General features: G+C 34.5%; 2 protein-coding genes across 2 annotated transcripts; one reads left to right on the top strand and one right to left on the bottom strand.

The window, feature by feature from the left end:
- Window positions 1-7410: 7410 nt before the first annotated feature.
- LOC134235987 (uncharacterized) lies at window positions 7411-18220 on the bottom strand. The gene is made up of 2 exons (XM_062718164.1): window positions 16115-18220; window positions 7411-10984 (listed from the first exon to the last, which is right to left on the bottom strand). Exons 1-2 carry the CDS (start codon window positions 17367-17369, stop codon window positions 8544-8546), a joined length of 3696 nt encoding a protein of 1231 aa, XP_062574148.1. The 5' UTR covers window positions 17370-18220; the 3' UTR covers window positions 7411-8543.
- Window positions 18221-19539: 1319 nt separating this feature from the next.
- Window positions 19540-24323, top strand: LOC134235988 (telomere length regulation protein TEL2 homolog; the record flags this gene model as incomplete). The annotated part of the gene is made up of 7 exons (XM_062718165.1): window positions 19540-20049; window positions 21477-21668; window positions 22328-22482; window positions 22948-23095; window positions 23698-23804; window positions 24080-24148; window positions 24309-24323. Coding segments are annotated over exons 1-7 (1036 nt in total), but the record flags the coding sequence as incomplete, so codon positions are not given.
- Window positions 24324-24525: the final 202 nt, after the last annotated feature.

The following is a 24525-nucleotide window of genomic DNA, read 5'->3' as shown; positions in this document are numbered from 1 at the left end:
AAAATGGCTGATCAAAGTTTTACATAGGAATACACAGGAAAAATTTTCTTATCAAGAACCATTGAGACAGGAAAGATAAAACTCATCTGGAACCATCCCCAGGTAGTGCAGATTCAATTTTGTTCAAATCATGACCCCCAGGGGTAGGGTGGGGCCAAAATGGCCGATCAAAGTTTTACCAAGGAATAGCTAAGGAAACCTTTTAAAATCTTCTTTTCAAGTATACTTTAAAGCCATGCCTAGTTACATTTATAGGGAATCATCCTCAGGTAGTGTAGATTCAAGTTTGTTCAAATCATGACCCCGTAGAGGTTAAAATTCCAGCCTTCCCCCCCCCCCCTCAGTAAACTTTCAATTCTGATCTGATGTCTGATTTTTTTCCTAGCTAAATGCTCAGGTGAGCGATGCCTCTTGTTTCTTGTCCTGTAGATAAAGAATACATTGTACATGTATATGTACTTTGACTTCCAACGTTTTGTGAATTTTTTCTATATCAACATCATTTTAAAAGATGTTGAGATGTAGGTAATCGATATATTTGAGCTTTTTGAAATAGATAATGTACATTTCTAAAATCAATTCTGATAATTATTCTGTTATTAACTAGTGGTGTCTTGTGGTTCTCTTTTAATATTTTGTAATTGTCAAATATTTGTAAATGTCATTTTTGCAAAACATGTTGTTTTTTTTTTTTTTTAAAATCTAATAACATTTATTATTATGCAAATAATATGAGAATTATTGTCGGTGTGTTCCCCTCTGTTTTACTTGTCATTTTCATGCTCTCTAATCGAAGGTTCGGGGATATAGTGGTTGCGCTGTTCGTCCGTCTGTCTCTCTGTTTCTCTTTTTCAAATTTTAAACTTTTTTATAACTTTTGGTTGAACGTTTGACTTTCATATTTTACATATCTCACATGTGTATTTCTAGTGAAAAGGCATTCCTATGGGTATCAATGAATTTGACATTTTGACCTTGGCCAAACTTTAACCTTGGTCATAACTTTTAAACTGTTTTTGCTAGGGCTTTCAAACTTCACGTTTGTTAATAATGATAAGATCTTTCTCTTATTGTAAATATTTTTACCTACTGACCTTGACTTTTAGGTTTGAACCACTTTTATGAAATTTTTAACCTTGGCCATAACTTTTGTGATAAGGCTTTTGTTTGAATATCAACAATTCTAACTTCCTGACATGTACATTGACCATGTAGATTAATTTTCCGAACCATGGGGTTCCTTGAATTTGAGAAAACTTTACCTTCGCCAAAAGCTGCCACACTGGCGGAACGGTGTTTCAGAAACACGCCTTGTTATATTATACTGATCATAATTTTTTAAAACTGTTGGTGCTGCTGCTTTGGCATCATATTATTGTGGAGATACATGTAACCCTTAACCATAATTCTTAAGCTGCTGGTGTTAGAGCTTCACACGTGTATTAATTGTGATAAAACCTTTTAAAAGATATAAATATTTTTTACCTTTGAATATGAGCCACTGAAAAAAACATTTACCTAGGCTATATCTCAAGAACAGATAGAAGAAGAGCCTTGATATTTCACAGAGGTATTCCTCCCTTGGAAACTAACAATTTTAACCTTTTGACCTCGCAGTTTGACTTACTTTTGAATAACTTAACTTTGGTCATAACTTTTGAACAGTAAGCGCTAGGGCTGCCTGAAATATTTTACCCGTGTATTTCTACTGACAAGCCTCGAACCTTGGACTTTGACCTTTGAGTTTGGCCCACATCTGTAAAAGATTAAAATTGGCAATAACTTTTGAATTGCTGAACTTGGTTTGTCATGTTCTTCACCGGTCACGGTAGCCTAGTGGTAGAACGTTCGCTTCGTGATCGGGAGGCGATTCTCGATCGCGGCGCCGCGTCATACCTAAAACGTTAACAGAGGTATAGTGACTGTTCCTTCGCCAAGCGCTCGGCACTAGAAGTTAAAGTCACGGGTCTTTCGGATATGACCTTAAAAACGTAGGTCCCGTGTCACGGTAGGCGTTGGCACGATAAAGAACCCTCACTGCTCAATGGCCCTGAGTGCTGAGTTTAGGTCTAAATTTGAAGCCCTTCACCGACATACGGTGACGTCTCCATATGAGTGAAACATTCTCAAGAGGGACGTAAAACAATATATAATCAATCAATCAATCATGTTCCTCAGGTATTAATTCCTTACACGTCCTTTCTTTCGGTAGCGTTTTTGATCTAACTCTTGACCTTGGAGTTTGACTTGGAATTCGCAATAGCTGCCGTACAGGGGCATCAGTATTTCACAAACATATCTTATATGTATTTTCTTTAAAATAAAAAAGAAACACTAATCTTGAGAAAATCGAAAATTTACATAAAGCGGTTATTCATATTTTTCTTCAAGCCATGCTTGTTTATGCAGAAATAAAGTGCTCAAAAACTAATAAAATGATTTTGAAGAGAGATGTACCGAAGGACTAACATGGTCATCGTGCAGGAATGGCGGGTACAGAGATCCTAGAAATTGTACACGCTGTAAGTGTCCGGAAGGGTGGAATGGAACATACTGTCAGGGTCCAAATGACCCTAGTAAGTATTAAAATTGTCCTTATAGTTCAACTTATAGTAAATTTATAAGTGATCTCTATTATCTATTTAAAAAGTTTTAGCTCATGGGAGACGGATTTTGAAACGTAGCTTTTACAAAATAAAGGCAATACTTTTTTGATGTACGATACTCGAGAGAGTCGTTATTCTTATGGCAAAATACGGTAGATATATTGTACCTTCATTAAACTTTTAAAAAGTTTATTGTCCTTTAAATACCGTATACGTTAAAAATACAATAAATAATCAATATTTTTTTTCAATTATACTTGAAATTTGTCGCTGAAGGACGGAAAACAATATCTTTTATATTTTTATTTAGCGATTTCTGGATGTGGATACAAGTATAGATCTGCCACATCATGCTACAAATACTTAAACTCACCTGGATACTTCTTTCCTAGAAAGTACACAACCAGTTCAGAATGTACATGGAAAATTACGGTAAATGGATCTATACTAAGGGATCAGGCAATATTTATGACCACTACCAAAGATCAATTAAACAAACCTTAGTCCCATAGTTACAGAATTAAAAAAGTAATATATATGTGAAAAACAAAATCAATTTAATTTAATTATAATGACAATAAAAAAAATTCATACCTAAAACAACAATTTTCTTTTCTTCAGAACATTTTTTTTTTCAATTTTACCCGTAATTTTGGATAATAGATTACATTAAATCCAAAATTTTCAAATATGAGTTAAATTAAGAATATGAGCCATATTTTTTGGTAAAGATTTTGGAAATTGAAGGGTACCTTTAAACACTTAAAGTATGTATAAAAATTGGAAATCAAATCAGTAATTCAATTTGTATTGGCGAGTACTTTCAACAGACAATTTCTTCTCTAATTTGTATATTTAAGATCCATTTCTTGGGATAAATGTTTAACTTGTCACTATTACATCTTTATAATTATTGTGTTTCCAGTTAAATTTTCATTAAACTTCGCAAGGTGAATATGATTGACCTAAGAAAATATATACAATGTATACCTCTACCGCAAAATCCTGATTCGCTGACTTCTTTTTTTTTTTTAAATTGCATTGGAACATATATGCTTACGAGCAAAGTAAATATTGTATGATTTGCGTCCGGTGATTCAGATATCTAGAAATTTTTAAACATTTGACAACATATTTAAAAGAAAAATGATAAATGTAAATTCTTAAGGAAGGAACCCAATATTTTCTTTCTGAACGAAGACATCTGATTTATTCATATTGGTAAATTCCAGGCACCTGTAAGGAAACGAGTCCGATTGGAGTTTATTGGGACCTTTAGGATTAGGTGCAACGTTATCAGTACAATGTGTTTGGACTTTGTAGAAGTTCGTTACAACAGTTTCACTACCACTGGACCAAGGTACATATTTTAGAGAACACCATGATTAGTAATATTTATATGGAATTCACATGTTTTATAGATTCATTCTTTATTCAAAGCATGAATCCTTGGAGAAGTATGGCCTAATGGGCGCTCAAAATTTTACAAAAGAGTGATTAATAAAAAGGAAGCATTCTCAATTAGTGTAGATTTATTATATATATTTGTTCAAATCATATCCCCTAGACACATTGAAATTCTAAATTATCAATACTAAACTGATTTTCTAGTCAAAGTGTTCACGTAAGCTATATAGCCCAAGGGACTCTTGTTTAATGATGTATAATTATTTTTATATACCGGTATATATATTATGCAATATTATGAATTAACATGTTTATTTTTAGGTTCTGCTGCATTAAAAGACCCACACGTAAATTCACATCCAAAGGTAGAGAAATGTTGGTCCTATTTAGGACACACTCCAAGTCTCCAGAAAGAGGCTTCAGAGCAAGATACAAATATGTCTAAATTAGATTTAAAGGCATGCTATCTTTCTTGAATTATATTACAAGTATTATTAGAAACATGTACCCATAATCAAGTAGTGTTTTCCCATAATTTCTTGCATCAGATTACTGATTAATAAAAATCACATGAAAAATATTCACGGACTTAAACTCCAGCGTCAGGGCTCATTGTATGTCTTATTAATATTGAGTATTTTTTTCTCCAAAAAGAGAAACTTTTTTCCACATAAAAGATATTTGAAAGTCGTCATAGGTGCTAATTAACCATTGTTACATTCGGAATTATACATGTTATATGAAGGTTTAAATAATTTAAAGACAAATGTATAATCTCTCTCTCTCTCTCTCTCTCTCTCTCTCTCTCTCTCTCTACATGTTTTTTTTTTATTCTACTCGTATCAAATGTTGTGTATGCTTATTTTAATTAAAGTCTTTTTTAATTTCATGTCTTTTTAATAGTTTCTTTGAATGTCCTTTTGAGAAGAAAATAAGCTATGTCCTCTAAGAAATGTCTATGATACTTAAATATTTGAATCTGTGTCTAAAAATGAATTAAAAACAATATCATGTATTTGTGAATCACTATGCACCGGTCTAACGACGGAAAGTGACCCCCGTAAAATATTGACCGGGGTCATTTTTCTACGTAGGAATTTGACCCCTTGGTCAATATTCTACGTAGAAAAATGACCCACTTTTTTGTAATAATTATGGCCTAGGTATCATTTTTCTCCGTGGGCATTGTAGAAAATTGACCCCTTGTCTTTTTTTGATATGCAGAAAAAATTCGTATTGTGATATTATTATTTCAATCAAATTTACAAAATTTTTAAAAGTGATTTTGGATGTGAAAAATATCTTAGTATTTTACCTAGTAAGCTCCAAAAAATACTAATAAAATTAAGAATATCAAACCACCACCTCCCAATTGAAACTAGTATAGATTGTCAAATATTCCATTAGATGAAAGAGTTTGTAAGTTGTGTAATACAGGACAAATAGCAGACGAATTTCATTTCATTTTAGAATGTAAAACATTGAATAGTTTCAGAAAGAATCTTTTACACCCCATATTGTGTAAAACGCCAAATATACTTAAGTTTTGTGACATTATGTCAACGACATATTTAATATCTTGAAAAAACATTTGTATATATTTATTTCTAAAATAAATGACACCGTTTGTCCTCCGTTATTTAAATGCTGTACCATACCTTCTCTCTTTTTATTCTTTTTAGGTCACCTGAGTAAACTCAGGTGACGTATTGGTATATGTTTTCGTCCGTCGTCGTACGTCGTGCGTTGTGCGTTAACATTTGAACATTTTCAGCTTCTTCTCTGCAACCACTCAAGCAATTTATACCAAATTTGGTACAAAGCATCTATGGATGAAGGGAAACAAAAATTGTGAATTTCATGATCCCTTATCCCCTGGGGCCCGAGGGGCGGGGCCAAAACCACTAAAATTATTGCAATCTTTTAAAATCTTCTTCTTTACTCCTGGACATCAAACAGTCAAACTGTTTTCATGATGGTAATCAGCATTGAGTCCTCTACCAAAATTATTAAATTCATGGCCCTGGGGTCAGGGGTTCTGGTGTTAGGGTGGGGCTGAATAAGTATATAGTGAAAATGCATTATTTCTATGAAAATCTTCTTTTCTTCTCCATGTTATTAAATAAACCAACTACATGTAAGTACATAGTTATGATGAGCAAGAGTACTAGTGCCTCTACCAAAATTGTGAATTTTATGGCCCCAGGGTCGGGGGTTCTGGTGTTAGGTCGGGGCTCTATAACCATATGGTGAAAATACATGAATCTTCTTCTCTGCCCGTGGGTATTAAATAGACTAACAAAGTGCATAGTTATGATGAGCAAGAATGCCTCTACCAAAATTGTAAATTTCATGGCCCCAGGGTCAGGAGTTCTGGTGTTGTGGGGGGAGTCTATTGATTATATAGTGAAAATACATGAATTCTTTGAAAATCTTCTTCTCTGCTCCTAGGTATTAAATTAACTAAATAAGTGCATAGATATGATGAGCAAGAGTGCCTCTACCACAATTTTGAATTTTATGGCCCCAGGGTCAGGGGTTCTGGTGTTAGGGCGGGGCTCTGTTTATTATATAGTGAAAATACATGAATTCTTTGAAAATCTTCTCTGCTCCTAGGTATTAGATAAACTAACTAAGTGCATAGTTATGATGGGCATGAGTGCCTCTACCAAAATTGTGAATTTTAGGGCCCCAGGGTCAGGGGTTCTGGTGTTAGGGCGGGGCTCTGTTTATCATATTGTGAAAATACATGAATTCTTTGAAAATTTTCTTCTCTGCTCCCAGGTATTAAGCAGATGAACTATCTGATAGTTATTAACAAGGGCCCTAATCTTTCAGGATTGTGCATGTCAAGGCCCCAGGGTCAGGGGTACCGTAGAGGCAGGGGTGGCTGTATTTATAGACTGAAAATGAATGAATATTTTGAAATCTGCTCCTCGCTATTAATAAAATATTTTTGAAAAGCAAGGATGCCTTTTCAAAAATTTCGCGATGTGTGGATCTATATAGGCCAAAGGGTATGGGTTCGTGTTTGGTAGGGGCATTACTAATTATTGCTGAAAATTACTGATTAGTTGAAATGCATTTTTGTTCCTCTGCCCTGCCTGTTGTCGTGTCGCCCTTTTGGGTGACCGCACTTAATTTGGGAAGTTAATTAAATAACTCGCTGGCGTAATGAGAGACCCTAAGATATGGTTTTGCTTTCCAGCCACCAGGTCCAATGTAGGTTTGGGTGCGCTGTAATATGAAAAAGCAAAGCGTGGATGAAATTAAAAACGATACAACTTTATTAACGTCTCCGAATAGAATGGCCAAGGAGCGGGCGCAATTCCATTCGGAGACCCACGCTTGCCGTAAATTATTTTTAACCAATCAAATTAGTTTTTCTTTGTTAATTTGTATTAATAATACCGAAAACTCGTACTTTGAAAAATCATGTGACATGGACTGACCATTACCTTAGTATTTGACCTGTCACTTAACCAGTTAATCCCCTAACAATAGGTTAATGGATTCTACTTTATGTGATAGCATTTTTGACACTAGATAAAAAAGATAAAAGAAACCATAAAGAATTGTACAACAAACACATCACCTATCTACAAATTACGGTTGTACTCTTTTTCCAACAAAATTACATAATTGTATGTATAAAGGCTTCAACAGTTTACTAATCCCTCATGCCAAATATTCTGAGTAACACAATTTATTTATTTTAGAAAATTACCTGTATTCATTTTTTTTCTTCAAAGACATTCCTTTTTTTTTTTTGTCAAATAAAATACTTATTAGCAACTTCTTTACTTACATTTCGAATTGTATCATGAAATAAAATAAAATCTAGGTTGTCTAATTCCTATGAAACAATAAAAATGATAATATCAAATACCATATTATACATTAAACAAAATTGAAATATTGATTTACTAAAATTCAAAGTTGAATTTTATCTTTAAACATAACTGTCCTTTCTGACATAATTCATTTTATCAAATAAATTCTGCAATATGACTACTTTCCCCCTTGCTACCATTGCTTTCGTCCCTGAAAGCTCAAATTTTCCTTGTCCATATATATAAAAAAAATTGATTGTTTTATTCTAAAAGAACTACCTACTTGTACATATAATTTTTTTTTTAACGCAATAATAAACTAGTCTACAACTATAGCTAAAAAAAAATTAAGGTATTAATGAAAAAAATTGAACCTTCCAAACAAAGACAAATATATACATGTAAATATACATAAAGGTAATACCTTATATCAAAACTCATATAATCTCATGGTAATTGATCCCTGAGCTTTTGAACACAAACATACAAATATTATAAAAAGTCATTAAGAAAAAAAAAAATAGAGAAAACAAAAAAAATGATATCATTGTAATGGAAATAGTCCATAAAAAGGTAAAAAAAAAATCTACTGAGTTGTGCGATTCATTGCAATGTTGACAAAACAAATTAACAAAAATTTAAAAGTTGCTAAAGAAAAATTCTGAGATATTGTTAATTTTTTTTTTTATTGAGTCATTTAAAGAGTAACAAGCATGTTTTTGTGTGGGTTATTTAGATGAAAAGCATAATTGTTGTGTAGTAATATTACATATGCACTGAATAGTTGTTTCAAAATTGTTTTGAGTTTGTAGTGAGTTAGTGGGTTGAGGGTAATGGTTGTTGGAATAGAAATGGTCATGTTAGTTCGGGTGTCTGTGACTTTGAAATTTGTCCATGTGGCTAACAATTTGCATGATGGAAAAGGAGTAATTGAAATATCTGTAATTTTGGGTGTTGTTATAGTGTAATATGAAGGACACAAAGATAATCTAGTAATAAAGACCATAACACAATCACCACCTGTAGTTAATTCTAGTGCTAAAATGGATCCTTTGCATGATTTTGATTTGTACACCAAATATAACAGAATTCCTAAAATGGCCAGTACAACTGTACTTAAAATGACTGAAGCATGAATCCATGTAAATTCAGAAAACCAAGTTGAACCTAAGTCTGTTGGATTAGGAGTTGACGTTACAAGTTTTTCATAGATGAAAGAAGGGACTTTTTCAGATGTAGCATTTTGTACTTGTTGTAGAACTAACAGTGATGTTGAAAGTTTTCTGAATTTTAAGACCAACATAATACAACATCCTAAACACAATGCTGCAATACCTAATGCAACATATGTTAAAATGTCAGAAGTACCTAACCAATCATCCTGAATATCAATTTGACCATCAATCAAAGGTTCTGCCAATGTTTTGAAAATTTTCTCATCCTTTTTGGCTGCTTTAGCAATTTTCTTTAAACTCAAATGGTCTTTTTGATCATTTATCAATATTTGATTTATGGAATGATTGTAAAATTTCAATTCAGGAATGGACATATTTACTAGTGTAGGAAATAAACTATCCCCAAACACATGTTCTAATTTAGAATCGTCAAAGAATTCCTGTAATAATGCCAAATTTACAGGATGAATCACTGAAAAATTTGAAGAAGAGTTGTAGCAATCCACTAATCTTGGGGCATAAAACAGAGATTGGGTTGACAATGAACATCTACAGGGAATATGAATGATACAGAATGTACACCCTTTCAAAACCTTTTGCTCTTTTGGACAATCTAAGACCAAAGTTGGTGTATTATATAACAAAACTGAGGTAGATGTAATTTCAAAAATGTTTGATTTTAGTAATGAGGTAATAAATCTAAAGTCACATAACTTTTGAACTTGTTTCACATCATTTGAGTATAAAGCCATTGTACAATCGGGTTCAGTTATAGGGGTCAAGGCCCTATTGGAATTACATAATATAGTGGGTCCATTATCACAATTAACTAAATCTTCTGCTGATAAAGAGACAAAATAATCATGGTGACTTGTTATTGCAAAATAATCTGGTGTGGACAGAATCTGTGTAGCATGCATGTCTGAAGTTACATTGGGTGAGGTAGGGACAGGTAAACTAATGACCTTGAACAATTGTAAAGGTTGCTTCTGTGCCGAGATTGGAAATTTCACAGTAATAAATAATGATCCTTTGTCCCTTGCATACAAAAACTTTTCATGAGAGTAATAAAATGAATAATCTGTATGAATTAAGTAAAAATTCTTGTATGATTTTCTCAGTTTGAAATTTATGTTGGAAAGAGTTCTGGTGATTAAAAATTTGGGAATCAAAAATGGAGTTATCTTCCCTTCTAATAAACTCTGAATTGCTGCTGATAGTTTATCAAAGTCAGATCTTAAAAGAGTAGCTCTGTTAACCTGTGACATTAAAATCTTTGATACATTTACAAAAGATTTTTCCAAATCATACAATTTGTTATTAAAAGCAGTTGCGATTTTAGAAATGTACTCTGAATTTTCTTTAATACCAGCAGCTAAGTTGTCCATTCTGTGATTGCTTACAGTAATGAAAGATGACAAATGAGATCCATGCTGTTGGAGTGCTTTAACAATATTTTCTGTTTTCCTATTTAATGCATTGATGTGTCCAGCTAAAATGTTGACATCATCGATTGTTGCAGTACCAAAAATGCTTTTTGACAGTGAACCAATAAATGGAAGTAAAGCTCGGAGTTGTCTACCTTGATTTAAAATATTTGTTTGAGGAACTAAGGTTTTGATTTGGCGCATGGTTTCATTGAAATGAATTAAAGGTTCCTTATGTAATCCTTGAACAAAATTTGCAAGATTGTTTAACAAAACACACCCTTGACGAAAAGCATGAACATTGCAAAAAGGTACTTTAGATACATGAACTCGTTTTGGAAGTCTTACATGAAAGGTATGGAGCCAATACTCCTGAGATAAAATAATTTTGGACTGTTCTTTAAAAACTACCCCATAATTGATTCTCTGTACGATTTTGTCTTCCATTTTCTCGGGTCTTGCTTGGGTTGTAGTGGTTAACACGGTCAGAACAGCTAACACAAGGAACATGGTATTGTGGAATCCCCCAAATTTTCCTACAAATATAGGTATAGAAAAAAAATTTAAGGTTGTGGTACAAAATTGTCGTGAAAACAAGAACCGATCGTTATTCGTGTTTTCTAGCACTAAAATTTACTGCAGAGTTAACTACATGGATGATGTGACTATACCACAGCAATAATTCTTTTTCTTTATTTATGTTCAAAATTTTAGGTGTTCAAATGTTTACTAAATTTTTTTTTCTTGAGCAAAAATGAATGGCTAGCCAATTTATAGGGGATTTCACTATGACCACAATGCAAAAGCCCATAAGCTTGTAAATACATATAACTAAAAAAAAAATTAAAATAAAATAAATCCAAACTGTTTTACCCTAGTTAAATTTATGAGGTGTCCTCTCACATTTAATTTATGTATTTATTCTTTGTTATTTAAGTTTTGATTTTATCATAATAATTAATGTTGGCATTAAGATATTTATGCAGTACACAATTGTTTTGGCATAAACATTTTTTTTTCTTAATGATTTGTGATGATTTTCTTTTGTTACACATCTGTACTTAATATTTTCTTTTAAAACAAGTTTTCCTGATTGTTCCTAATTTTGTGAACTTTTTGTTTATGATTTCCATAACCTCGTCATCAAAACAGTGATCAGGTTCCCATATCTTGGAACCATCCTCCCATTCTACTCTTATTTCTCTTCTCCCATTCTTAAATCTGCCCCTTAGAAACTTTTTAAATTTCCATTTTCTATTTGGATCATGTATTTCTTCATCTAACAAGTCTGAGTCATCTTCATTCCCTTGACCTTGTTCATTGTTTGCATTATTTGGAACAACTGTTCCTTCACCTTGATCATTACCTGTATCGTTTTGAGACTGACCCTGATCATTTTGTACTGTATCGTTATTCTGTTGACCTTGAGGTGGATCAACTGGATCCTGACCATTTTGTACTGTATCGTTATTCTGTTGACCTTGAGATGGATCAACTGGATCTTGACCTTGATCCTTCTGAATTTGTATTTGGGGTTCTGGTTGTTCAAAACTGGGTCTTTCATCTTCATCATAATAATGTTTCAAGTTTGACGCATTCATCATTGACATGTGAAGTTTGTTGTCTGATTTTCTTTTCAGTTTATAAGTGAAGTTGGGACCAATTTCAACAATTTCATAAGGTCCCTCAGATTTGTCACAGAGTTTGCTAGATAACCCCTTTGGAACCTTGTTAATTTTGATCAATACTTGATCACCAAGTTTGAAATCTGGGATTTTCACATTGAAGTCATGCCTATTTTTGTTTTGCTCTTGATGCCATTTTATATTCTCTTTGGCAATTTCATCATGGACTTTAAGATTTTCTAGGAACTCATTAATATAGGCTTTTGTGTCCCTACTCATGTTTTCAAGCGGTTCAAGCGCAATATCATATGGGAGGCGCATTTCTTCCCCAAACATTAAAAAGAAGGGAGAGAACTCGTGGAATGCATTGAGGGTGATTTTCTGTAGGCCATTAAAATAGTTGCAATTAATTTTGGCCAATTATTTTGAGCTTTTCCACAATATGCCCTCAGAGATTGTGCAAGTGTACTGTTTTGTCTTTCCACTAAACCATTTGTTTTTGGATGATAAGCCGAAGTTTGATGTTTAGTAATTTCAAAAATCTCACATAATGCCTTTACCAATTTTGACATGAAATTTGTACCTCTGTCCGAAACAAGAACTTTTGGAGCACCAAATCTAGAGAAAATTTCTGTAAACAGTATATTTGCAGTTTCCTCTGCTGTTTGAGTTCTCATAGGGAAACCTTCCACCCATCTAGTGTATGAATCAACACATAATAAAATGTGTTCGTACCCCTCTTTCGTTTTGTAAAGTGGACCCAAAATATCAATGTGCCACCTATCAAATTTGTGCACTGTCGGAAGAGGGTTCATTGGAGGTTTGGACGGATTGTAATCTCGTTTTGCGCGTTGACAACGGTCACAAGATTTCACGTATTCGATAATGTCACTGTGCATACGCGGCCAATAGTACTTGCGGTAGATTGCGTCCTTACTTTTTCAATGCCTAGATGCCCTCCTCCTGCCAGACTGTCGTGATAGGACAACAAGGCGTCTTTTCTAAGCACTCGAGGCAGCGCGATTTGCTTGATGAAGTTGAATTCTCCATGAGGTCTACGACATCTCTTCTGAAACCAGTGATACAACACATCTCCTACCATGCTATAATGTTTGGCTTCTGCTATCACTGAATCTCTAGTCTTGACTTCATTTGGTAATGTTCCATCTTTAAGGTATCTATAAATGTCTTGAAAATCTTGGCATTGGGATTGTAATTGGCCAATAGTGGCTACATCCAGTGGAATTTGCTGATGTTCGTCAGGTTCTTCCTCTTCTTCTATAGCGAAGGTTTCTGGTTCCTCATTTGCATATGTGAAACTTACCTCTACACAACAAGCATCTTCTATGAGATTCTGTTCGTCCACTAATGTATTTGTATGACTCTCTGTTTGAATATTGATTGAACTTATACTTAGTGATTTTTCTGGCTGTTCATCTCCCTCATCTTCACTCTCTGTGTCTGAATCAGATACATTTGATGTTTGTATACCAATTGATCTGATTTGAGTGTCAGTTACCTGTAAGTGTACTATTTCTGCCATTTCTCCCTCTAGTGAGTTGTTAGAGTATTGTTCTTCTGAACTCTTTACCATACTTGCTTCACTTACCCCAGATTGATATTCTCGTCTACTGAGCGCATCTGCCACTAAATTGCTCTTACCTGGTCTGTGCATGATTTGAAAGTTGTATTCTTGTAGTTGTAGAGCCCACCTTTCTAGTCGACCAGTATGTTTTGCAGTTTGCAACCAGACCAATGCTTTGTGATCAGTAATTACCGTAAACCTACTGTGTACCAAATAAGGTCGAAATGCGGCAATACCTTCCTGTACTGCTAAGCACTCTTTCTCGGTGGTATTGAACTTCCGCTGATCTTGACTGAGAGACTTACCTCCATACGCTACAACGTATTCTCGGTTTTCATCATCTATTTGGCCTAACACATACCCAATGGCATTGTCAGAGGCATCACATGTCAATATGAAAGACCTGGAGGTGTCTGGATATGACAAAATTGGGGCTGATAATAATTTGTCTTTGAGGGTCTCAAAAGCATTTTGGCAAGATTCAGACCATTGGAATTTTCTCTCTTTACACAACAAAGCATTGAGGGGGGTAGCAATTTTAGCAAAATTTTGGATAAATTTCCGATAGTAATTTACCATACCCAGAAAGCTACGTACCTGTTTCTGTTTCTTGGGGATGGGAAACTCACTGACAGCTTGGGTCTTGTCAGGGTCAACTTGTACTCCCTTACGTGATATAATGTGCCCTAAGAACTTCACTTCTTTTACGGCAAAGTGACATTTTGATGGCTGCAGTTTCAAATTGGCCTCGTTCAGACGATCAAACACTTGCGCTAAGTGTTTCAGATGTTCATCAAATGACCGCGAAAAGATGAGAATATCATCCACGTAGACAAGTACCGATTTCCAATTCAACCCTCTCAGCACATTTGACATAAGCGTTTGAAATGAAATGGGGGAATTAGTAAGACCAAATGGCATACGTTTCCACTCATACACTCCCTCTCTTGTTATAAAAGCTGCTTTCTCTCTATTTTCCTCATCTAATTCCATTTGCCAGAATCCAGACATGAGATCTAAATTTGTAAAGTAGTTTGCTCGAGCCTCACCTATAGCATCAAAAACACTCTCTAAATGTGGAAGTGGAAAGGACATGGGCACTGTAATTTTGTTTAAAGCACGATAGTCACAAGCAAAACGAAATTGGCCATTCTTTTTCTTTACCAAAACCACTGGCGAATGCCATTCTGAATTTGATGGTTGTATGATATCGTGATCTAACATTTCTGAAATTTGTTTTTGAATTTCTTTTGAAGCTTGAGGTGATGTTCTGTAAAACTGTTGGCGAACAGGTTTTGAATTTGGTTTGATTTCAATTCTATGTTTGTGAGCCCCTGTCCTTCCAAGTTCACTGAGGTCAACTGCAAAGTTACTTCTATGTTTTGCCAAAAATTTCAGTAAAACCTCTTTTTGATTTGGATTTAAATCAGAATTGTCTAAATCAAATGCAATTTCACTCATTGGTTTTTGACTTTTTGAATTGTCTGGATTCAAAGCATTGACACTCATGGTCTCATTTTCTAAGTCATACACTTCTCGAGTTTGCACATCACACACATAAGCTACTACGAAATTCTTTGGTAAGTACACATCCTCAAATGAAGGATTAATCAACCTCATAACCACATCATCTCTGATACTTACTAAGCATCTAGCACCAGATAATTGTAGAGATTGCAACTCTTCATGGGGTTCTAACAGTACTTGATCATTTAACTTTTGTCTTGAAATATGTACAGGGACATTGATTTCACACCTTATGGGAATTTTCATTGCACATTTCACACGAGCATAACCATTGTTGGTTGAAATTGAACAAACATTGGCATCACCATTGTGATCGGGAATGTGTAGTGTATTGGTCTCAGAAAACCTAAGAGTAGTGTTGTTAGCACATAAGAAATCTACCCCTAAAATGAAAGCATGGTGTAAACCATCTACTACATGCACTGAGAAGTTATAATCCTGACCATTGATATCTAACTTCATCTCTAACTTACCTACCACAGGTAACAATTTGCCACTGGCACCCTTAACTGATTGAAAGTCAGGTGATGTTAACTTATCATGAACATAACTAGTTTTTCTAAAGAACTCTAAATTCATAATTGTAACTGAAGCACCCGAATCCACTAAAGCACTAGTTTTTCTTCCACCAACTTGCAGAGGAATTGTATTCTTGGTCATGTGTGCCACTAGATTGACTTGTGGCTGGTTCTCATGTTGCCCATCTCTAGAATGTTTTCTAAAGACAGGCGCGCACCCCTATTGTGGACTGTTTTGAAAAGAGGAAGTGTGTTCGTGGTATTTTGAGTGTGGAACTGTGCGTGATCATTGCTGTAGGTGTTGCGCATATGAAGAGCAAGTTTTCTTAAAATGACCCAATTTGCCACAAAAATAACAACTTGACATATTAACATTTTTAGCATTGCAATTGAAAGAATCGCATAACTCACCAGAACAGTTGTGACAGGAGCCTCTCCCACTGCTTGGCCTATTCTGTGGATGTCTGAATCTGGATCCCTGGTAGTGGTTCTCCGGTCTACCCTGTTGAGAGTACTGATAGGCACCATTTCCCTGTTGAGAGCGGTGTCCACCATTTCCCTGTTGAAAGCGGTGTCCCCCATTTCCCTGTTGAAAGCGGTGTCCACCATTCCCCTGATGATAGTGTTTTCCACCATTGCCCTGGTTATAGTGTTTTCCACCATTTCCTGGTCCACCATTATTTCTCCAAGGTTGGGACTCTCTTGTCGGTGCTTGCTGAGACAACTGGGCATCATTCACGGACTCCTGTATAACATTTATGTCACTTCTCACATCCTGAAGAGCGTTTAACAAGGCTAGATTGGTTGAGTCCTGCACTGATGATGTTTTCTGCCTGATTTTATATGCAAGTTCGGCTCGGCATGCACAGTTCCTCAGTTGTTCTAATGAATGAGGGTCATCCTTTACCACATCGGCACTAATGTCGGGCTTCAGTCCGTTAATGATTACTGTAATTAACCAGTCCTGGTCTACACTGCGGTCGTTGGTCATACTGGTCACTCGGTGCATAAAGTCCTCTACACTTTCCTGGTCTTTTTGTTTTACGTCCATTAATTGTAAGTTATGTCTGGAGGACGGCTGGAATCTGTTATGTAGAGCTCGGCGAATGGACTCCAATGATGACTTGACGGCACCGTCTAAGGCGTAGAACCAACTTTCTGCAGCCCCTTCCAGATAAAACGGGAGGGTATTGATAGCCACCTCTTCCGTTAGCTTTTGAAGGTTAATAAAGGTGATAAACTTGTACCACCATTGGACAACAGACACTTTCCCATTGAATTTTTCAAGTCTCACTTTGGGAAAAGAAGAACTCCCTTGCGCATTGTTTGGATAACTTCCGAATCGGTTTAGTGAAGACGGTGGGTCCAATGTTATAGGCGTTTGTTGTGGTCTTGCTGATACGTCTCTTAACTGTCTTCTAAGAGCCTCAATCTCCTCGTCCTTGTCATCTAATTCCCTGTTTCTTCTGTCTTGGAGCCGTTGCAATTCCTCACGTTGGTTTCTTACTTCTCTTTGTAACTCACTCACTTCCTGATTGTTTTCCTCCTCAACAATGTCAGAGTTCTCAGGTGTTGAAGAATTAGATGGAGCTGGCATTGTGCGGTATTTTCTAAGGTTGTATCGATGATAGGTATTGTTTTCTTTCCACTGCACAACACGGTTCATCCGGGTTTTGGATACCCCATCAGTTGTCGTGTCGCCCTTTTGGGTGACCGCACTTAATTTGGGAAGTTAATTAAATAACTCGCTGGCGTAATGAGAGACCCTAAGATATGGTTTTGCTTTCCAGCCACCAGGTCCAATGTAGGTTTGGGTGCGCTGTAATATGAAAAAGCAAAGCGTGGATGAAATTAAAAACGATACAACTTTATTAACGTCTCCGAATAGAATGGCCAAGGAGCGGGCGCAATTCCATTCGGAGACCCACGCTTGCCGTAAATTATTTTTAACCAATCAAATTAGTTTTTCTTTGTTAATTTGTATTAATAATAGCCGAAAACTCGTACTTTGAAAAATCATGTGACATGGACTGACCATTACCTTAGTATTTGACCTGTCACTTAACCAGTTAATCCCCTAACAATAGGTTAATGGATTCTACTTTATGTGATAGCATTTTTGACACTAGATAAAAAAGATAAAAGAAACCATAAAGAATTGTACAACAAACACATCACCTATCTACAAATTACGGTTGTACTCTTTTTCCAACAAAATTACATAATTGTATGTATAAAGGCTTCAACAGTTTACTAATCCCTCATGCCAAATATTCTGAGTAACACAATTTATTTATTTTAGAAAATTACCTGTATTCATTTTTTTCTTCAAAGACATTCCTTTTTTTTTTTTGTCAAATAAAATACTTATTAGCGACTTCTTTACTTACATTTCAAATTGTATCATGAAATAAAATAAAATCTAGGTTGTCTAATTCCTATGAAACAATAAAAATGATAATATCAAATACCATATTATACATTAAACAAAATTGAAATATTGATTTACTAAAATTCAAAGTTGAATTTTATCTTTAAACATAAGTAGTCATATTGCAGAATTTATTTGATAAAATGAATTATGTCAGAAAGGACACTGTGAGTATTAAGTTACCAAACTAAGCAACTGCTAAGTGTATAGTTAATTATGATCAATGATGCCTCTTTCAAAATTGTGAATGCCATAGCATTTTGCGTAAAACATGAATCAAATTCAAACACTGGAAAGTTGTTGCATAATGCTTAGGTGACCTATAAGGCCCATGGGCCTCTTGTTTCATTGTATGTTTATTGTTTTACTTTGCACATATGTTACAGAAAGAAATTGAGAAAAATGACAAAAAATTAGTAGTATCACATAGGCTGATTTTAACCATTTACCTTTTCCTAATAAAATTCACCTGGCTTGGTATATTTTTCTTAAATTTATATTACACTTTTAGCACCATGTTAAGATATTCTGAAATTTGTTTTCACCTGTAAACCTTTACTGAATGTGCTTTGTCTATTATATAATATTTGTTTTTCCATTGAAATATTACTAAAATTTTCCAAGTCTTTTACATGTTCCAGTTCTTAGGAGAAAAAATTCTAAGAACCATCCACTTTTCTAAACTTGTTTCACGATATTAAACCTTTTTCAAAGAAAAAATTTGTTTGTATCATCTGTCCTTACGTAGATTAATGGTCGATTTTCTTATCTTGTCTGCGATAATTACAGAGTATATAAGTGAACGTTTGCCAAAACACAAGAATTACATGCAAAATCGGTAAACTGAAAACATCTCAGGTGATAAAACAATTGTCGTACATTTACAATGAACCACAAATCGCCACTTTCTGACCGTGCGGTAGCTGAAGAACTGTAGCTCTCCGAAAAAATAAATATTTATAGTTAATATATAGGCCTCCTGGTCCTGAAATTGAGATCAATATATATATTTTTTTTGCTGAGAGTTACGTACAGTTCTGCAGCTAACAAAGCATATAACCGAGTTCTTAAATTTTGACAGGGTTTGTTAGGAACCAAAATAGTCTAGATTGACATGATTTATTTGGATAAAAACTATTGGAGGGAAATTTAAACTTCGAAGATGTAATTTCAGTGCAAAGAGGTCACATAAAATGCACCGCAGCGCCAAAGAAGCATATTGACTCCTCATTTTTATTCATTTATCAAGTTGGGTGTGCTGAAACTAAAAATATTCTTGACAATTTTTTTTAAGACTTAAAATATAAAGAAACAACCTCAATGACTTTCTTCCTTAAGAAGTCGGGTTCAATATACAAAAAATACCTTAAGACACGAGCAAATTCGAGTTGAACAGCATTTCGCTTTACTGTTCTCCTTTAGTCCTTGTGGGGATGAAAACTCTAGCTTTTTATTTCTCATCAGCCTACTGGAAATGCGGCATTTAATCTCAAATCTGTTTGGAGAGGGTTGACTGTAAAGAAAACGCATTTTTTTTCAAGTTGACATCCCTACTTCAAACAAATATGAATATTTTAAGGAATAAGATGCGGATATATGTCAAAGAGACAGAGAATATTCTGAGAAATCCGAAAAGCACAAACGAGGTGACCAATGCCGTCGAGGAATTTTACAAAATTACTCTTGGGCACGAACAGACCGTTAGCTCCAAATTCCAAGATGTTCACTTTATTCGTGAAGTTTTCCTGACAGAATTTTACCCAACAGTGCTTAAATTTTTTATTGACACATTACAAGTGGAGTGGTTTACAAGTCCTGAACATAAACACGTGTCAGAACTGTTTGATAAGGTGTTTTTGGACGGTTATGCAGTTGGTGCCTTTACTGTGCTGATGAGGAGTGTGGATAATTTAGAGTAAGTTCTACAGTCCAGTCCAATACGAAAATTCGTAATATTACAAGTTTTCATAATATAAAACTTATATTACGATTTTTCGTAATGTAGTTAAATTACGAATACACGTAATATAGTAGATTGTAAGAAACTATATTACGAGTTTTCGTAATCCAAGACAAATTCAAGCATTGCAAGAAATTGAGTGGTGGGTAGCAAAGTATGACGTCAGTAATATATCAGATTCCACGGCTAATGATAGCATGCGGTCAGATTGGTCAGTTACGCCTATCAGAAAGCATGGAAATTCAAGAAGAAAGTATCGCCAGCGATGGGTGAGTGGACAATTTCTTTTATTATTTTTTTATAGGAATTTTCCCACGGATAAGACCAATTTTCCAGTAAATTTCAATATTCGCTCAAGCATGTAGCATAGGTCTATATCACCCGAACTCCCTACTTTTCTTCCGAAGTCTACCCTAAAAATCACACCCTCGTTTCATAATTCAACTGTTCGTGCAATTCTTATTAAAATACACAGAATTTCAAATCTCAGTAAGCGTCGTACAAGTTATCGCCCGTGACATCTCGTATTAAACGCCATACTTTGCTACCCGCCACTCAATTTCTTGCAATGCTTGAATTTGTCTTGGATTACGAAAACTCGTAATATAGTCTCTTACATCTGCTATATTACGCATATTCGTAATTTAACTACATTACGAAAAATCGTAATATAAGTTTTATATTACGATAACTTGTAATATTACGCTTTCTCGTAATCTTACGTTTTTTCGTAAAATTACGAATTTTCGTATTGGACTGGACTGTTCTACATGGTTCAGATATAAACTTCCCTTGCACCTGATCCCACCTCTGATGTTTCGGGGGTCCTTGTTTGCTCTGTTTTAATTTTGTATTGTTTTATGGACTTTGAGATTGAATACTGTTCGTTATCTCCATGCATATCCTTTCCTTAAATGTTAGTTAAACGAGAAAACCTTTGTCAAATTGACTATTATATATTTAGTAGCTGATTAAGAAGAGCTCTTGCTTGGTGATCAGAAGGTCATGGGTTCAAGTCCTTGCTGCAAGTACTAACCTATTTTCTTTGTAAATTACATACATGTAGCAACCCTTCCTATGCCAAGAAAATGGCTCAGCTCCTTTGAAAAGAAAGTTGTTGATCTTTCGGATTAGACCTCGAAAACAATTTAGCCACATGTCAAGGCAGGTGTTGGTACATGTACACTGTACTAGGCTGAACTGAACCATTTGACTTCCATTCACTGGTTTTGTATGAGGATCATCTTGAAATTCTTGATGAGGAAATTTGATAAGAATATCCCTCTTCCCTCTCAATCCATCTCTAGTTTATAATTATTAGTTGTATGATTTATGAATAGAAATAGCAATTGCAATGTATTTATGTTTCTCATATTTTACAGACTGGGTTTCAGACTAAATAAGTGTGTATCTCTTATGGAGAAGTTCCTGGATAACAGTGGATTATTCCAGATACTGACGACAGCCTGTAAGTCCACTCCAGATAGGAGTCTGGATTTTATGTGGGAGGATCTCATAAGTTTGCTGGCCACACTTCCAGACAAAACAGCAAATAAACTACAGCTCCAGAATAGGTGACTCAAATGATATATACTGTAAACATATCACTGTACATATGGCTGTGTATTCTATTTAGGCTTTTGGTGAAGATAAATTCCTGCTAATTCAAGTTCAATGCTAAATGCCTTGCACACATAAACAAAAAAAGAACATTGAGAAATGCACTATAAACATGATAAATCAGATCTATGCTAATATTCAAATATCTATTTAGGCTAAATATCGTACACTCTTACTATTAATGATTCATTTACAGTATGACAAAATTAGGTCATTTGATCTGTAATGTGTTTTTACAATGTACCGGTATCTGGTTATGGTGGAGATTTTACTCTCGATCTGTATTCTCTGAGTTGACATTTAACATAGAAAGTCAAAATCACTGTCTGTATCCAATTGTATTGTCACAAAATAATACCATGTGTGTATACATGTGTTCTCACACACTAAATCCCTGTACAATAAAATAACTTAGTGCCAGGAACAGAAGTTTCAGCTTTGTTACAATTGGGAAATTTCTTATATTCATTAAGTGTAAGAGCTAGCTACCAGGAATATCTGAAATCATTTTGCTATAACCTTCAATTCATTATAAGCATTTTTGCTTATGGCTATAAACTGTATTTTACTGTATACATCTGTATTTGTAATATATTCTTTTCATCTTTTTCAGTGAGAAGTTTTATCCTCAGCAATACATTCCTCTGCTGTGCGATGAGGTCATGCAAGTGTTGAAAATCATGCACCAGAAACTGAAAAATAACAAAGACATACACTTAGAATTCATCAGCAGGGTGATCGGCAAGGTCTGCATCTCAGGTCATGCAGGTATATACTTGTAATGCATACAGAAGAAACTAATTTTCAAAAAGCATGGTAAACACAATACCATTACTTAAGATAATGAATATTGATGCTTTTATTAATTGATTGCACTTCATATTACATGTAATATGAATTTCAAGTTTTACTCCTTTAATAAATACCTGTACCTGTAGCTTCCCATTGTAAACTCTGTGATTTCCTTAACTAAATCTGTTGTCAGTTGAGGTGTGCCAAATATATATGAAAAAAGAATAATATGATAATGAAACGATTCTACAACTCTTCAGATAGGCAAATACTTAGTATTTGGAACCGTGTTGGCCATTTCATTAACAAGAATCTGAAAAATTAATATAAGAAATTAAATAATCATCAAAGTCATGAGACTGGAATAAAGAATTTTTTTTAACTCTGTGGTGTGATTGTGTATACACAGCACTATAATCCTCATTCTTTTCCTGTTGACAGTCATTCTGTGGAGTTCCCTTGTCTCCCCTCTGGAGCGGGGCGTGAGGGAGGATTACATCTTGAGCAGGATAACAGAAAGGATCATCACGGGGGTACCAGACCGGTGTCTAGAGTGTACCCTCACCGCCCTACTGTCACGGCTAGCTTGGTAAGATAACAGCAATAGGAAAAAAGAGATTTATAGTGTTTCCCATTAATATTTGTGTTTGGTATTAGAGAATTTTTTAAACACATTTAACAAGCTCCTTTTCTTTTTAAGTAATAATTTTAATATTACTGTATACAGGGTTATTTTCGCCCTGTGTTATTTTCGCCCTTTTGAACTTGTGAACAATTATGCCCTGTTTTAAATTCGCCCAGTCATAGTTCTGTTTAAGAAATTATGATGTATAATTTGAATTCACCCCGTTTTAAATTCGCCCAATCAATTAGAGGGCGAAAGGGGCGAAAATGAAACAGGGGCGAAAATTTCCCTGTATACAGTAATTCCTTCAAGCCCATCATGATTGAAACAAATGCAAATTCAGCAGTGTCAGGCAATCTGTTATTTCTACCAGAAAAAACATTTGCAGCACACACCCCCTCCCACCAGCCCTGTTCTGAAAAAAAGAATGATAAAACAAGAACCAAAAAAAAAAAACAACAAACAATTACACAAACAAGAGAATGAATTGTTTTATGCACGCATCATTTAACTTTAGCTATAGACCAATTTTATTCTCCTCTGTCAAAAGTCTTTTACCCACATAGGTATGGATTGGTTGAGAAGTTTATTGGAGGGAGTGTTACCACAAAACAGAAGATCAAATACCTACTGTGTACTAAACTGGTGTTTCACAGGCACTCCCAGGATGTAGGTATTCTGAATGACTTGATTTGTAACTAATATTGCATAGGTTTATTAGACAGAAAAAATGATTTTACAATTTACATAGAAACAAATATGTTTATTTGCTAACACGTTTATATGTATGAGACAGAAGATAAATAAATCAATTCTCAATAATTATATAAAATTTTATTTCATCCTATCATTTCACAATACAATGTACATGCACTTTTGATTTTATGACACTGTGTTTTGAATCGGCTTAAAAAGTAATGGTTAAAAAAAAATATATTAACATTTCAGATACTTTTACTTCAAAATATAATTGGATATCTAGGATCATCTCACACAAGGAAATCCCTGCTTATAAAGGTATAATATATGCCCTATATCTTCCTGTGTTTCTAACATTATGCTGAATGACAATTTTAAGCAAGAAAAGCTGATATAAAAGTGAGTATTTTTGTGTGTTTTATTTGCCTTTGTTGCATTTGTTAAATGTTGAGGAAGCTTCTATCATTATTCTTGTTAGATGTTGAGGGAGAAAGTTTCTTTTTTTCTCTTTGTTAGATGTTTAAGGACCAATGTTTGGTTATTTTTAGATGTTGAGGGAATTTCTCTCTGTTTGGTTATTTTTAGATGTTGAGGGAGTTTCTCTATTTGGTTATTGTTAGATGTTGAGGGAGTTTCTCTCTGTTTAGTTATTTTTAGATGTTGAGGGAGTTTTTCTCTATTTGGTTATTTTTAGA

This window comes from Saccostrea cucullata, unplaced genomic scaffold (genome assembly GCF_032062105.1).
Source record: "Saccostrea cucullata isolate Sc308-1 unplaced genomic scaffold, CSIRO_AGI_Scuc_v1 ctg3627, whole genome shotgun sequence".
In the NCBI taxonomy this organism is placed as follows: domain Eukaryota; kingdom Metazoa; phylum Mollusca; class Bivalvia; order Ostreida; family Ostreidae; genus Saccostrea; species Saccostrea cuccullata.
This window is presented reverse-complemented; position numbering and strand designations above follow the sequence as displayed.

Coding starts and splice junctions, on each gene's coding strand:
- LOC134235987 (XM_062718164.1), bottom strand. CDS start 17,369: ATGAACCGTGTTGTGCAGTGGAAAGAAAACAATACCTATCATCGATAC. Junction 10,985..16,114: donor CTCCTGTCACAACTGTTCTG/GTGAGTTATGCG, acceptor CTATATTTGTAG/GAAAATTTGGGGGATTCCAC.